The sequence below is a fragment of the Morone saxatilis genome, unplaced genomic scaffold (genome assembly GCF_004916995.1).
Source record: "Morone saxatilis isolate NCDOM2014 unplaced genomic scaffold, NCSU_SB_2.0 Contig7, whole genome shotgun sequence".
Classification (NCBI taxonomy): domain Eukaryota; kingdom Metazoa; phylum Chordata; class Actinopteri; family Moronidae; genus Morone; species Morone saxatilis.
Window position 1 is genome coordinate 10,776,510 of NW_023340246.1, and position 16,448 is coordinate 10,792,957.

A 16,448-nucleotide genomic window follows, 5' to 3' on the forward strand; every position below is an offset into this window, starting at 1 on the left:
ATATATATATATATATTTTCAATAGGTTGTGGTCATGTTGGTGTTTTTACATTCTTATTTACACAAACCTTTTTTATGCTGCCACCTGACTTCTTCACCATTAATTCGTCCACCATAGACTGAAGGCAGATACTCATCATGATGGCCTGAAATCACAAATCACATACTGAAAGTCAAAAAAAATCTGCAGTACTCAACAGCTTTCTTAGACGTTTTAGAAAATACATCCTGGAGTCGTTTGAAGCAGAAGAATTGCAGGAACAAAATGCTCTGACCGTAATAGTCTTGTCGCCCCCAAGTCAGCAACTTCTTACCTGTTGACTGGTGATGGTGACCCACTGGAGGCGGTCCTTGCTCATCAGATACTCGAAGGCGAGCTCCAGTTTGACCTCGCATTTGGAGGAGCTGCAGGGATTGGTGGTGCCGTTGGCTATGGGGACTTGCTGCAGAGTCAGGCAGAAAGATGGAGAATAGATTTTAAACTGTTGTTACTGTTATCATCAACCACTCTTAATTTATGTTTATACTAGTGTGATTCTACTTCATGACCGGAGGCTCGTGTAAGCAGATAAATCACATTTTCTATCCTGCATCGCCAGTGACAGGCAGTCAAATCTTAAGAAAGACACGCTAAAAGATTAACACGGGTGCAGAGAAAGAAATATGTACAAATACGGAATTTCAAATGCCTTCAAGAATATGTGAAGCTCAGACCCAGCTCCCTGGAGACGAGCCCTCATTCCTCTTTAATGCAGCCTGTGCTTTTCACTGAGACTATTTCCTCTGGGCCACAAACTAGCTGTACCTCGCATGCTAACCCCCCCCCCACACACACACACAAAGAAATACAGGGAGAAATACAGACAAATACAAAAGGTCTGACACATACACATGCACGCCGATTGTTTATACACGTTCTTCCGGATGCAATTTGAGATTGGTCTACGAGGGGGGGGCTGCAGTGATGAAGCAAATTAGATGTTTTGAGTAGTTTGCTGGGAAGGAAAGGGCTCATTAAAATGACTTTGACCTCTGAGAGTGAGCTCAGGAATTAACCACCCTGCTGGACAGTGTGGGGGCTCAGTCTGTAACCAGACGAGCCAAGATGCATTTTAATTTTAGACGTGTTGCCATCCATTCAGAGCTCTGTGCAAATGAACTTAAGGAGAATCATAAAAGCTTCTGTGATACACATAACGACGGCGCTGCTCGAACACTAATGCAACACAAAAGCGAACTGTTTTCTCCATCTGCATTTAAATGAGGTCTTGCATCGAGCCTTCATGCTAGCTGAAATGATGTGGGTAGAGCTGCGAGTAGTGCTTTTCTCAGCTATTCACAGAAGTGAAAATAGACTGTTGAGCTGTCTCTTTTCAAGATGACTGATTGGGTGGAAGCAGAAGAAAATGCACATTCAACGCAGTGTGGTGCATGATGGTGTAATTTATGTAGATTCTTGGTGACATTATGGAGATTTTTTTATTCTTTAGGACAGAGAATTTCTCACCAGGTACAGGTTAAATTCAGCATAGTCTGCCCCAGTGATTTAGTATTACACTTATATACATTTGGTGGGCTTATTAGAGACTTATTAAAAAGGGACCTGGTCAAAATCTGTGCAGCAGAAACTGAGAAATCCTGACTTTTAGTCTCAAGCTCCAAAACCACTGGGTACTAAATTTCCCATAATGCAACTGGACCTGAATCTTCAATGGATGCTCCTTGCCTCCTAAATGGACACTTCTGTCAAACCTCACCACTGACTTTATGTTAAAAACAACACTGAAGACATGATCAGGGTTAATTTTATTTTATTTCAGACTGTAGGGAGCTCCTCCAGAACCACAGAGGATATTATAAAGCAGTTCTCTCCCCATAAGGAGTAAACTGATGTTTAAGTCTAATATTGGTGGAATGTCCCTTTAAAAGTCATCTATTTCATGGTTGTTATTCTGCATTCTGTAGGTTTTTTCCAGTCATTTTACATCTCATCATTTTGGCAGGAGCACTGCTTTTTTGGTAATTTGTTTTTTTTTTGTTTACACACAAATGTCCAGCTGACTGTGACTGATTAAGTCTGCCTCAAACATTTTCTGGTAAATAACAAAAAAAGGAATATTTTCTATTCGTTTTTCTCCAGTGGCAGTGCAGCACACTGCAATGATTAATTACAGGTGAATCGAATCAGGCCCGATCAATCAATCACTGTCATCTCTTGAGCTGAGTACGACAGACTCTGACAGCATCTCATGTTTACTGATCAATTCAGTTACTAGGTGACTGTCTAAACTGTAGCCTCATGCGTTAAACATATGGCCTTTGTTGAGTGAAGCAGCACTATTTCTTTCCTTTCCCTGAAAGTCTCTGAGGTTTTATTTTTAGTGTAAAAAGTCTATTCATTTCTTAACACATTACTGGAGCTGTTACACTGTACGGATGTATACAGAGTAAGCTTTGTAGGTGGTTCCTCGTATTGCATGCCATCAGTCAATTATCAGTTCAAAGAAAGGATGCTGCTCTATGTGTGAAGCTGGTGGATCAATACAGCACTATCCATGTGTGGGCTGCGTGTTTGGGTAATTGGACTGATGAAGATGGATAGTGTGGAGGTCAGCGCTTTTAGCGAGCAGTAGGAGTAAAAAACTAATGCTTGGCAAGACTAAAGACATTTTCTGGTGCAGTGGTGAGAGGAGGTTTGTAAACAGGAGACTTTGGACGCACAGGAAGCCCTTGTTGGTTTGAGAAGGACTCTAGCCAAAGCTACTGCATCTCTAACTCTGCCAGCTCACAGTCTCCTAATAATAGGGAGAGATTCCAATGTGATTATTTCAGAGCTTTGGAGATACAGGCATGCTTGAAGGTGAATTCACTCATCCTCGCTCTCTTGCATATACACACACACACACCCACGAGCGCACGCACGCACGCACACAACTCCACTTACAGAAGACGTGACTCGCCAACACCTCATGCGAGTGACCTTGAAGCTTCCCTCCTTCATCTGTTCGTTGGGCAGCTTGACGTGGAAGTTGAGCTCATTGTTGCCTGCACTTACGATGACTTGGCAGCCCTTCTCGGGGAAGTCAGTGATACAAGGGTCAAACTTGATATAACCATAATATTTGAGAGTCTGACCTAGATGGATGAACTGGGGAGAAAGAAAAAGAAAAAAGCATAAAATCAGTTTTTATGCTTTTTATTTTTTAACTTTTCTATAAAAACGTGTCTTTGTCTAATCCCTGGAGAAAATACAATTAAATTCTCTACTGAAATGGTGCGATTAAAAATTCATACCATGGGAAAAACTAGGCTAATTGCATCACAGAATGCACTAGAGGCAGTATTCTCCACGGTCCACAGATTTATCCTTGGACAGACATCCGCAGAGTATCAACTGTATTCATGTGAGACGCTATAAAAAGGTAGAATCATCTAGAAGAGATGCCCTTTCTTACTTCTTTCTTGGAGCCCTTCTCCTGCAGCGATTTGAGCTGCCGGTGCTGGTCTTTGTTGACGAGTATCCAGTTTCGCTCAATGTCAGACACTGTCTGGTGAAGCAAAAACAAAAACTGAAGTTCATCTCTCTGCGCAGACGAACAAAACAAGGCAGGTTTTCGTGCGTTCCTTTAATACGTGTGGGAGAAATCACACCCTGAGCCTTTCACGTGAACAGTTCAGGTCAGCAAATTACACAGAAACATGCCCAAATGCACATGCTTGCAAACACTGTTTATTGTTATTAATTTTTTTTTAAACCTCCTCTCTGCTACAAAGAGGCAACTCTCAGCAGTTCCAGATTTTAATCAAACTTGCAGCCCAAAAAATGCTTAATACAACAGATTGCAGTTGTCGCAAAGGGAATCCGCTACTAATAGGATCACAGAGGAACACAAAAAGGTACAGGAGTCAAGGGGTTGCAAAGTCAAAACAAGCTGACATTGCTATCAGATAATGGAGGGGCCTGGGGGGATGGACAAATGCATTTTGGAAGGCCAGGAATGAAAGCGTGCTTGATTTAGGTTTCTTGATGTGATGCTGGCACCAGGCGAGCTTAATAAAACTGAACAGATGAAAGAAGTAAACAAACAATCTCATCTAATTTGGATTTTCTGCTTGGTTCCACATCTCAAGGGGAATTTAACTTAAAAGACTACGGTTACAGCGGAAAATAAATGACAGCTTCTGGTTCGCCCAAGTAATGAAACCTCTTACCTGGGCGTAAAGCAAATTCAGGCCAACTCTGTTGTCCATGACATCCCCATCATACGCCATGTCCCAGTAGCTGCAGGAAGAAAAGAGTCAGCCTTTACAAATCTACATCCAGGCATAAATAAGAATGAACAAAGTGGCAGTTACAATTACCAATTTGCCAGGATGACTCTATAAAAACACAATCATATTTGGCTATTTGCCACTAAGTATGTGATCTCCCATGACTCTGTCTGCATACTGAGCAACGATACATTGCGTTGCTGTCCTGTCAAAATAATGGATCTTAAAAACTATTAACTGTGACAATCCAAGTTTCAGATAATTGTTTTTAAATGGTTCATTTAGTCTAAGACGAATTCCCTCAGTTCATAAAGGAACACTTAATCCTTCAGCTTTTTAAATTAGTCTAGCTTATGTACGGTCAACTTACATGCCAATGTCCATGAGATAGTGAGTGTAAACACTCATCTCAATCATTATTTCCTGTTAAAGGTTGAAGGACAGTTGTGTGAGTGAGACAGGCAGCACTGTAGTTGCATTAGACGCTGCTGGTGCTTTAGTGCAAAGACATGTGTGTGTGTGTGACAGAGAGCAGCATTAACAAAATGCATGAATTCAGTTTAGAGAGAACGATCAGATCTGGGATTACAAAAATGGCCCACTTGTGATTACAAAAAAAAAAAGGAAAGACAGACAGAAAATATGCAGGCTTTAACTCAGTCTGACTTGAGAAACAAAAATATTTGGGCCATATTTATCACTGTGATACTTCACTCCCATGTGTTTTTATATCTTTTCCCCTGGATGTGCAGCGTCTATTTAACTGACACTGCTTTCATACGCGTCTTTAGGATTAATACTTTCTTTGTCCACAAAAATCTCATTGCAGTCATTTATGCCTTGAAAAACACTTTACCGCAGACGAAATATTTTACATGTTGTAAATGCATGACACAAGGGGTGTTAGTGGATGGAGAAAGTTGTTCAGGCAGATGTGAAGCAAGCTGCCTGGCCACATTAGCAATTCAAAGCAGGTAACAAGGGAGAAGAAGATTAAGGAGGAGGGAAGGAAGGGGGTAAGAGAATACGAGTCGTGGAATCAAGATGTGTATGTGTGCATGAAATGAGTGCTTTTCATTTTGTTGCTTTAGTCCCATTTAAACGTGCACTGGAAGCTGAGGCATGCGGCCTTTGGTTTGAATTCTCTTAATAAATATACAGATTAAAAATCTCAACACTTCTGCATTATAAATACACAAGCGCAGATTGCTGCTGACCTACAAAAACCTCCAACACTATTCATATGCCTGTTTTAATATCATGAATGCTTTGGAAAGACAAAAAAAAGTTGACATAATGTAATTTAAATGTTTTCATTGGACAGACAAAACATTTCTTCCATTTTTAGCATGAACTTTTATCCAAAAAGAGATTTTCGATTCATTCCGACCTGATCCTTCTCCTGGATCTCATACAGTGGGGGTCTGTTTTTCCTCCACCTTCACTTGTTGGTTCTACATTCATTCTTCCTTTGCTGCGCTACACTCCCCAGAGAAACTAGGTCAAGAGGACTAAGACTTTCCTTGAGGCGGAAAGAAAGTAAACATCCTGTGTACCTCAGTCAGCGGGAGGCAGGGTGACGAAAGAACAGACACACGAGGAAGTAGAAAAATGTTATGTTGAAGTGGGGCGTAGTCGCTAACTTTAGGCTTTATGGGGAACCCACAACATCAGTATTTGTCAAGCATAGAGTTTGTTTGGGTGGCCCACCCATGAAGATTTTTTTTTTCATACTTTTTCTGTGACATGCGGCCCTTGATGACAGATGCCCATTTCCCTGCACAAGCAGCTCTGAACCATGTTCCCTCTCATAACAGGCAAAGCTACAGGTTTTTTTAAAAATGGTAACGGTTTTCAAAACAAATACATGAACAAGAACCAGAGAACTTTTAAGTTTAAAGAAGGGATTTTGTTTCATGGGAATACTTGGTTTGTAAAAACAAGTGCTGCCAGTCCTAACCCCCCTCAAAGGACCAGTGTGTAGGATTTAGTGGCATCTTGCGCTGTAGTTCACCCTCCCTTTCCAAGCGCAAGGAGAAACTACGATGGCAGTGAAACGCACGAAAAAATGTGAACGGCCCAATCTAGAGCCAGTGTTCGGTTTGTCCGTTCTGGGCTATTGTAGAAACATCTATAGCAGTTCAAAATGGCAGCCACCAAGGAAGGTAACCCAAAGAGTCTATAAATAAAAACAGCACATTCTAAGGTAACAAACAATTCTTATTTTTTGGTGATTATACACTAATGAAAACATACCTATTATATTATATTTCTGCCAATAGATCCTCCTAAATCTTACACACTGGACCTTTCAAATAAATTCTCGACCTGTGGGGAAACTTTAAACATAATGAGAGTAAATGACTGGTTCAGTTCTCAGTGATGCATAATTCTGGTCTTAGATGAAGATGCTATAACTTACAAAGAGCAGTGGAATGGCAGGCATGAAATAGGGCTGAACGATACAACCTCAAATCTATAGCAAAAGAAGTTATCATATTTCCTTCTTCTGACTTCATTCTGGTTCATGTTTGTCCTGTTTGACCAATTAAAGATACTGGGCTGTTCGCTTAGGGATTTTTCTAGTAGGTTCTTTTTCTGGCACGCCCCCCCTTCAGAAGCAAAAAACAAAGTCATGCTCCACCACCCTACATTTTTTTAAATCAATCATTAACAATGATTGGGCAAGCAACTAATAAAAAAAAAAGGATCCAAGTTGAATATTAGTGTAATAAAGGTCAGCACAATATCATTGGCAAATGTCAGTCTCAATGTGGGGCCCGCTCCACAGTTTGAGAACCACTGTTGTAGGCTTATAAACAGTAACTGAAAACTGCAATACGAGTAATTTTAAGTGGCGAGGAGATTAATAATATAATTTAATGTATTTCTATCTATTGTCCATTCATGTCTCTGTCTAATCCCTGACCTTTCTGGCGTCTCAGTCAAAAGCACCACCCGTCTGGTCATGATAACGATTGTGCTTGGCAAAATAAAACAAATGACTGAGGGCTCTTTTTCAAATTAACTGCCACTTTGTAGAAGATGGTGAAGTCGGATAAGCAGCCCATGGTTAAGCTAACCGCTGCTCTGACACATTAAGAACAAGTGCTTCACTGCAGATAACGAATGAAAGGAGCAACACCCAGAAGGGAAAAAAAAAAGGAAAACTGAGTGCCTTACAACTTCTTTATAGGATTAGATAAAAAACACACGAATACTCTGGACAATCAATCACAGCTGTAATTTCATGTGGGGGTGAGCGCTTTGGGAAGGACGTGATGAAATTCAAAGTCATGATGTGAGCAGGTGGTGGGTACCTTTTCCGTAGGAGTATGTGAAATTCAGAGCTCCGCAAGCTGGTAATGGATACATAAGGCAGCTCAAACTCCTGCAGCTTCCGCACAACTGAGAGAGAGAAACAGAAAAACAGAGAGAGAGTCAGGAACAAGCGCAGCCCCAATGTCCCAAGGACATTTGGTAATGATTGTAACAACAACATCGAGGGATGGGAGAGCTCCATCTGGACAGGTCCCAGAAGGATAAAACTTTTTGTGTGTGCGAGTATTCAAATATGAAAAAAAAGATAATGGGCTCTCCGAGTGTTTGTGAGTGTGTGAGTGTGTGTGTGTGTGTCTCTGTCCCTAATCTGCGGCCGTTCCCCAAGGAGAGTGAAGTGAATCTCAGGTGCTTGCTGATGCTGCCGTTGCTGGGCTTCCAGGCACCAATAAACATGCACAACACTATGAATCAGATGACTGAACAGCGCTTTAGTTTGCTATTAGGTTTGTTTAAATGTGTTTACTGCTTTATGGGCAGAGATGCTGTGTGCAGGAAGCAGAAACACATGCTGGTTACTTTGATGTTGCAAATCTCACCAGGAATAAAAAATAAAAAACAGATACAAACTGAATGCTTAAAATGTTTTGGAAAATCTTTTTGGAACAGGTGAGTGACTAAATCAATCAATCAATAAATAAATAAGAAGACCAGCACTGCTATTTCAAACCACATACTGTTTCGTCTTGACATGTCTTTACATATTTTGCAGTATTGATTTAAACAGACTTCAGGGAAACGTACTGCCTGTGAGAGAGGAACTGAATTCTTCTTGCTATGCTGTTATGTCAATACTCCCACCAGTTGTGTTTGATCCGGGGCCTGCTGCACCAGATTTATTCTAGTAGTCGAGTCATATTTAACTCATGGCCCGTCTTTCAAACCACTCAGATTTTCAGATTTTAACTGTGCCAAGAATATACAACATGCCTGTAATATTTACAGATTCCTCCAAGTTCACCTGGCACCATTTTCAGCCTGGAATGGATTTGGCGTGAGGAGTAGGGGAGCATTTGGCAGATGGAAGACGAGAGAAGAGAACCTTTGGGACTGAGCGGGGATTTGACCCGACAGGGCTGTGATGAAATGGAAAGAAAGGGATTGGAAAACTGAAACGTCTTGGTGCGGAAAGCTTTATGCCTGTGTCACTGTGGTATTCCTTGTGACAACAGATGTAGATGTAAATATTGTACTATGATTTGCACTCACACCATTACTTATAACAAATATATCAGCCACCTCTGAGAACTGGAGTGCTGCTACCGCCACTACACTAGGAAAAGGAAACAGAGCTTGAAAGGCAGCAAATAATCTGTGCCTAAATTTCCAGGGCACTGGTCAGAAAAACTGCAAAGCTGCTTAGTAAGTCAGGAACGTGAGGAACAACAAAATTATGGTAAAATATGTCAAACTGAGCTGCAATGCTCCAAACACCTCTGCTTCAGACCAAAAAGGTATACAGTATGATGGGCATTTACATACATGTGTTAAAATATGCAACCAATTAGGACTCACTTTTTAGACCACATTAATATGGTCTAAATTAGCGGTTAGATTCACTGTACAGTTATTTTCAACACTCATGGAATTGCAATTCCAATGTCAGATCAATATAGAGCCATACAGAGATAGATATAATGATGTGTGACGATGCAGTTTCCCAGTGGGATTAATTCATTTAATCTTCCTCCTGTATGTACTTCACTTATTAATGGCAAAGGACTGTGGTGTGGGAAATAAAATAATTAATAAAATTTAATAAAATGTGCCCAATTTACATGCAGAAGATGGGGGAAACAAAATTAAAATCACCAAATTATAAAAAAAATATAAAGAATTTGGGTAGCCTAAACAAATACAGTTGCCCCAACCCAAAATTATGTATTTTTGTGTACATCTTCCAATTTGAATAGTCTGATGAAATGGTAGACTCCTCTTGCTGTTTTGCTGAAAAAAAATCACTTTTGTTGGCGTGTGAATGCCATTTTTGTAGCCGACACTAGTGTGATTTTAGAGCCACAACAAATACATTCTCAAACTGAAAACAGCGCACGCAGCCAAGTACGTGAGCTCACGCCACTCTAAACACTGCACAACTGCACTAATCAGCCAACAAACACACAGATGCCCGACTCTCACTGAGCTTCTGAGCACCTAATAAATGAATTACGCATTCCAGCCAGGGATACTGTAGGAACTCAGATACAAGACACAACTCTCATGGGGTGACGTGGCTCCTCTTTTTTAATTAAACTACGGTATATCTCCAAACAGCGAGACAGATTAACTGAGCTGCTGAACTGTTGCCAGAGCCAACTCTTTATGCTTCATTGTAGGGAATACAGAAATATTTTTATAGAAAACTAAAAAAGTATGATATTACAGTACATAATTCCCTTTGGTTACCCACAGAGGTATTTTTCAGTGCAACATAACAAAGTTGTCTGGAATAATTTGTCTTTCAAGTTCTGTGTGATTTGTGTGTCTTCTGAGAAAGGCTCAAGGCTGAAAGTAGTTTAAATTTACATTATTTCATCAGTGTGTTGCTCTATTAGTTTGCCTTGATAAACAAGACTAAGCTAAATTATTTAAAGGTTTCCAGCCGCAGTGTTTGTTTCCAGAGTGAATCTAAATAATCAGAAGTAATGAATTATGTATTTCTCTCCCATTTGTATAAACCAATAATAATTATATAAATGGGACATTATATCAAATACTTTTATTAGTAATGACTGTTATAATATGAGATGATTTCCTTCCTTGTATTCATCTGATACTTTAGGAAATTAGTGTTGAAACTTACATGTTAAACCTCCATCCACGCCCTCACGGATGAGGAAGAGACTGAAGTAACCAACGAGGTCATCAGGAAGGTCAAGCTTTGTTGCAACAGCCTGCGCAAAGATGGGAAAATGAAATTAAATTTACAGATCCTTTCATCTGAGTTTCTATTTTTTCAGTAAATCAAGATTAATGAAGATAAAACAGTTTTATAACAGATAGGATTAAACAAAACAGCTCAGAATGAAGAGATGAAAATGGGAACTGAAATAGTAGACAGTAGATTAAAAACTGGGATATAGCCACAATCATACTTTATTATACAACAATCTCTAAAGTGATAGAATAATCATTAGGTTCAAAAAGATGAATGTGCTTTGTTTTTGTTGTTTTTATTATTTATGATTTAATTTATCGAGAGCGTTTGGTGTGCCAAATATCAGAAACTATATGCAAGCAGGTACCCAATGGCTTGTGTGCTAAAATAATTGTTTGATGATATATGTGCTGTACTACCATGTCTTGTTTAGTCTGCTTTTTAACTCCTGTAATTCAACTGCTTACTTACACTCCAACAAAGGCTACAAATCTGAGTGCAACTGTTGCCAAGCGAACACACATGCAAGCAGCGGGAAACTCAGTTGTGTGAGACTCGCTATGGTGAACAGAGGTTAACTGTGGTTAAAAATTTCATAACAGCACTTAAACAGCACTCAACACAAGCTCTCAATTACAAGCTTGAATTACAGCCAAGGACATCATGATGAAACCTCAGCATGTTTACTGTGTTGAGTTATTTTAGAGTGGGGTTATGGTCAATCGAGAGCAGAGGACATGTGGATGTACTAAAACAATGGTCTTCAACCTTTATTGGACCCACTATCTATTATCCAGGTTTTTTACTGCCCCTTATCAAATAAAATGTAGGCTAATTGTCCTCCCTGAATATTAATGTTGATTGTTATTACTCTAAGAATGAATGTCATTGAATGCCAAACAACAGATTTGATTTAAATGGATATATCACTATTTGTTTTCCAGGGAGCAAAAAAGCAATGTAAATAGGAATGATATTTAAGAGTGTTAAACAAATGCAACTGTGTTGTCTTGTGTTAATGTGTTATGTTGCTTTCACGGGAAGTCTGACGGTGGACTATCTCTCTTGTAAATTTGTAACAATGGCAGTAACACTTTACGATGTATCCTCGAGAGAAATGAATGCCTTCAACAAGAACAAACTCCTCCAAGGGAAATGCAGAGGAAGAGAAAGCTTTTTCCTGAGCTGACACAGTAAACACCATGTTAGTGAAATTTTATAGATGATACTCTGACGTCCAGTTCCTGTGAAGGCAGCATGGAGCTGCACTACAGAAAGCTGACAGAAACAAGTAAAGAGTCTATGGAAGTCATGTCGTCGCATTGGTGTAGTTGAAGTAGCAGTTGAAAGTTTCAACTTATCTTGTTTTAAATCTTTGGTCTAAACATCCCTTAAAACAAATGTCCCTCCAAGAACCCCTTTCCAAAATACTTCCAAGTGTGTAAGAGAAACTAGCACACAACTCCCGAAAAATGCGAAAGGTCCTATCTAGAGCCAGTGTTTGGTTTGTCCGTTCTGGGCTACTGTAGAAACATGGCGGTTCAACATGGTGGACCTGCTCATGGATATAGAAACGTAGATACCGCATTTTCACCTCTCCACTGATGCTGATGCCGCTCACCACAAAAAAAGGGGAACAGGGAACATAACTGAAAAACACATCCACAAAAACAAAATCGGACTGCGTTGATCCCTGCTTAAAAAAAACATTGTGTAAAAGAAGGGAGAAATCAAGGCTCTAAACAAAAAAAAACGGTCAAAAGTCACCACTTGGAAAAGTGCTGCAGGCATGTGCAGCGTTTGGATGTACAACCAGCCAAACTTTTCTTGACAGGCACTGATAACAAAAAACAACCAGCCTATTCAGACCAGCACTTTAAAAAATACAGAATGAAATCAATGAATACATGAATACTAATGTGTGTGAGGTGGTGCAAGTATCAACACATGGTGGGCTACAAATTACTGTCTAACCAGGAAAAACTGTGTGGGGAAAATAATTAACTTATGTTGAATAATGTTTTCCTGTAGTCAAACTCACATTTTACAACGAGCAACCAGATAGCGTTATAACAATATAACATGTATAGAAATCTACATTTTAAGAGAAACAGACAAAAGCTAAAATTCTATTTAGCCTAATTATAGATCACAGCTTGGACCTTTAACTTGTCCAAGTCTCATTCCATTTTAATTGTACTGTGCCATTTAATGCTTCTTGCTTTTGTTTTGTGATCTTTGATAAGATCGAAGTAGCCCTAACTTCATAAACTCCTTTGATCCTTGCTTTTGTGAAGAGGGTCTACATAAATAAATGTGACTTCATTTGATTTACGACGGTGAAAGTAGTGTCTGTAAAACATCAGAGCTTGCAGAAGAGTCTACATCGATACTGTTTGCCTGAGGGAAAACCAAGGTGTCTGTAAGCACTGTTATGAATGGCTTGAGATGCTTTTAGTCCAACATACACAAACACTGCGAAGGTTGATAACAAACCATAAAAGGCCTCAAATGATAGCAGGGATTCTGGCCACTTGCAGTTAAAATCAGATCTAAATCATGTCATTTCCTGCTATAAATATAATCCTATTACCTTTATACACTAAAAGGGATTATTTATTATATCTACCATCAATCACTGAATTGAAACATTCAGCCAAGCTACACTTTTGTGCGGTCTTGTTTTCCTAACAAATGTTTAGTTTGTATAGCTTTTTATTAGTAAATTCAATTACAAATCTTTACAAGTTGTATACTAGGTGGAGTGCTGGCTAAACAACTGTATGTTTATGTACTCCGGCACTTACATCAAGCACATCCTCCGTCTGATCCGAGGTCAGAATGTTGACTGTAACCTTCTGACCGTTGGAGAGGCAGATGTCTAAAGCGACTTCTTCTGTGGGAATCTGCTGCGTCTCCTGTGGGAAAGACACAAAACATAACAGCTTCATGGCTTCATAACAGCTTTCCTTCAGCTTCATGGGTAATCTACGTGTTTTCATTCCTGTCGGTCAAAAACAAAATCATACCGAGTCACGTGGGCAGAAAAAACATGGGTTGGTCAGAGAGGAGAACAAAACAGCGCTTTATAATTCCATCATGTAAAAGAAAATAACATTGAATGGAACAGTCAAAAATCCAAAGATATTCAGCATACAATCACAGAAGAATAAGGAAACCAAGGAAAAGAAGTCAAAGAGATAACTTGATTATCAATATTATTGCAGATTAATTTTCTGTCACTTAACTAATTCAATTGAATAATTGTTGCAGCTCTATTAGTCCCATCTATTTATTTCCCTCCTCAGCTCACAGAGACATAAAGGGAACTGTATGCATTAGTACTGCTGTGTTTGTCCTTCTGTTCATTCCTTAACTGAACAAGGCAGACGATGGAAGAAAAAAAAAAAAAACACAAAATCAATGAATAGCAAGTAAGGGAAATAAACTGAACTGCCAAAACCTATGAATATTTCAAAGGTCTAAATAATAACTTCTGAGCTCATATTAAGAAGTATGAAATCTTAAGCTAGATAACCCCAGCCTCTCCTGTCCCCAGGCAGCCTCTCACCACTTCTGCTATATCGTCTCTCATCTTCCCTGTTCCCTTAGCGGGGATTCTCCAAGCACATCGCTACCACTAAAGGCGCAGATGAAATGACAATGCTGGCGGTAACTCATCCCCTATTCTGCACCTGCTGTCCTCGCAGTACATAAAGGCGCCGAGGGTGGAGGGTGTGGGGGTTGACAGACTCTAATGAGAGAGGAAGACAGAGGAGGAGAAGCAGAATGGGTGTGACGTGGCTGCAGACGGATGAATGTGTCCATGAAGGTTATTGGATTTACAGCCCTCCTGGCAATGCAGGTCACAGCTTGACTGATGACGAATCAACCTCGCTACCTGGTCTGAATAACTCATTGACACGCCATCCGTTTGAACTAGCCTTTTACTGTCAGGCAGCAACAACACACTGTGAGTTTGTGCTGTTACGGCATGGTCCACTTCAGCTAATATTTGCTTGCATTCTTTAGTAATGCAGAGGGATCTTTTTGGCAAAATCTGGTGGGATGAATCATTAGGCCCTCTTTTCTTTTGCATGGTATAATGGTTCAGAAGGATCCAGCTCCCACACACGATGCAACTATGCTTTCCCCTCAGTTTGATGTAATCATTTCACGCTTTTCTGCACTCAAGCCAAATCCTTATCTGACACATCTAACCAACTACTCTACAAGCAGAGATAACACAGCCCATGATAAGAGCACAAGTTGCCGCATACTGCGACAAAAGGTGAGAATATGGTTACCTCACTCAACCACATTGCCACAAGTAATTACTAGCTGGGCAGAAATGACTGGATCAGCCTTTTAGTTCACGGAGCACGCCCTGTTGACCATGTTGACGCAACAGAAAGCAGCCTGCCTGCATTAGGCGGTTTTCTCTACATTAAAAATAAAAACACTACCAACCTGTTGTGCTTTCCTTAAGAAGCTGTTGAACATCTCGCTGGCTCCAAGCAAGGGGTCTTGACGCACTATAAAACAAATAAACAGGAAATAAATTAAGAGCAAAACCAAAACAGCAATACAAGAACAAAATGAGTCACATCTCACTGTTCGCTGAAATAGAAGGATCAGCGGAAGACGAGAAGAGATATGTTTCAGTTTTAAATTACAACTCAGCAATTAGTTAAGGGTTTTTCACTGGATGTTATGTAAACATAAACCCCCTCCGGCGCAGCCATTTCCCAATTCTTCCTAATTTTCCACTTATCACACAGTTTCATGTTGTTCCTGTGAATTGGGTTTAACCTTTCAAAATATCTGTCCAGGCAATTTAACCTAACTTGCAAAAAAAAAGCACTTTATAAAGGGAGACTTGTTTTTGGCATAGGTTCAATTAACTGTAGATTGTTACAAACCAGTTTTGTTATGTTGCAGGCCTCAGATTTGAGACATAACACACGATTAACAACTCCATTTGCTCATGTCTTTGGTTGTCAATTGAGGCAGTTGTCAGTTGCAGAGTAATGCATTTAATTATCTGCATGATAACCATGTATGACCACAATATGACTTGTGTGTGTCAGCCTGTACATCACTGTGCTTTTACAAATTAGTCTAACCCTTTGACAAAATGTCAAAGTTGTGAGCCATCTGCGTCAGAACAGATTGTGTTTGTGGCAGTTCATTTTCCATAACTATGTAAAAAGCCATGATGTAACCAAGTGAACTTGAAGCCAAGAACACCCTGTGTGCGTATGCTCCCAGACTATGAGCACATACACACTCGAACAACGCTTCCTTGTTCTGCTGTAACTGCCAGTGCTTGAGAGGATTAAAACAAACCCTCTGCATTGCTGCCAGTTCCACTTATCCATGTGTGTGTGCAGAAAGTTCACCCTCGACCTGTTTACAAAATTTGGGTGACATGCTGAAAACCTCCCAAATTGGGATATGGAACTCCAGTTGGGTTCTTGACCATTATTTAAGACATTATTTAAGCTATCAAACCTGCCATGAGGAATGTTCACTGAAGAAATAACTTATGTGCCTTTCCTGGTGTAAAATATATGAATAATTCTTTATAGCATTCAGTTTTTAAATTCAGAGAAAAGCCAAGTGTGTTTCCCAAGAGGTGACACATCATCACTAAGAGGATCCAAACCCATTAAACGTTTTAAAACCCTGAAATCCTGACTAGGGGTTAATTTTTTTTTCAGGTGTGTCAGCATAAGTCTAGTGAGGCTTTGGCTCAATGTGCCAGCTCACTATGTGCTCAGATCATCAGTTCTTTAGTGAAACACATTTATGCTTTTATGTGGCATGAAGAGACCAGTGTGTGTCTGGACTCCCCGCAGACAACAAGGCACTTCATTCTTGTGATTGTTGCGGAGAAGCAAACATTTCAATGGAATTTGTGTTGCAAAGTCTAAGTTTGTTCTGTTTCCCCCCCCCC

At 39.9% G+C, this 16,448-nt stretch overlaps 1 protein-coding gene across 1 annotated transcript in view; it reads right to left on the reverse strand.

Annotated features, from left to right (window-relative positions):
- Positions 1–68: 68 nt before the first annotated feature.
- The window catches only part of snx17 (sorting nexin 17), a gene marked incomplete at its 3' end in the record, with an annotated part of 23,566 nt that continues 7,186 nt past the window's right edge, over positions 69–16,448 (reverse strand). Inside the window, 9 exon segments of the mRNA XM_035678638.1 lie at positions 69–146; positions 315–443; positions 2,945–3,148; positions 3,456–3,548; positions 4,213–4,282; positions 7,593–7,680; positions 10,415–10,505; positions 13,297–13,407; positions 14,960–15,024. Coding sequence (XP_035534531.1) covers positions 69–146; positions 315–443; positions 2,945–3,148; positions 3,456–3,548; positions 4,213–4,282; positions 7,593–7,680; positions 10,415–10,505; positions 13,297–13,407; positions 14,960–15,024 — 929 coding nt within the window.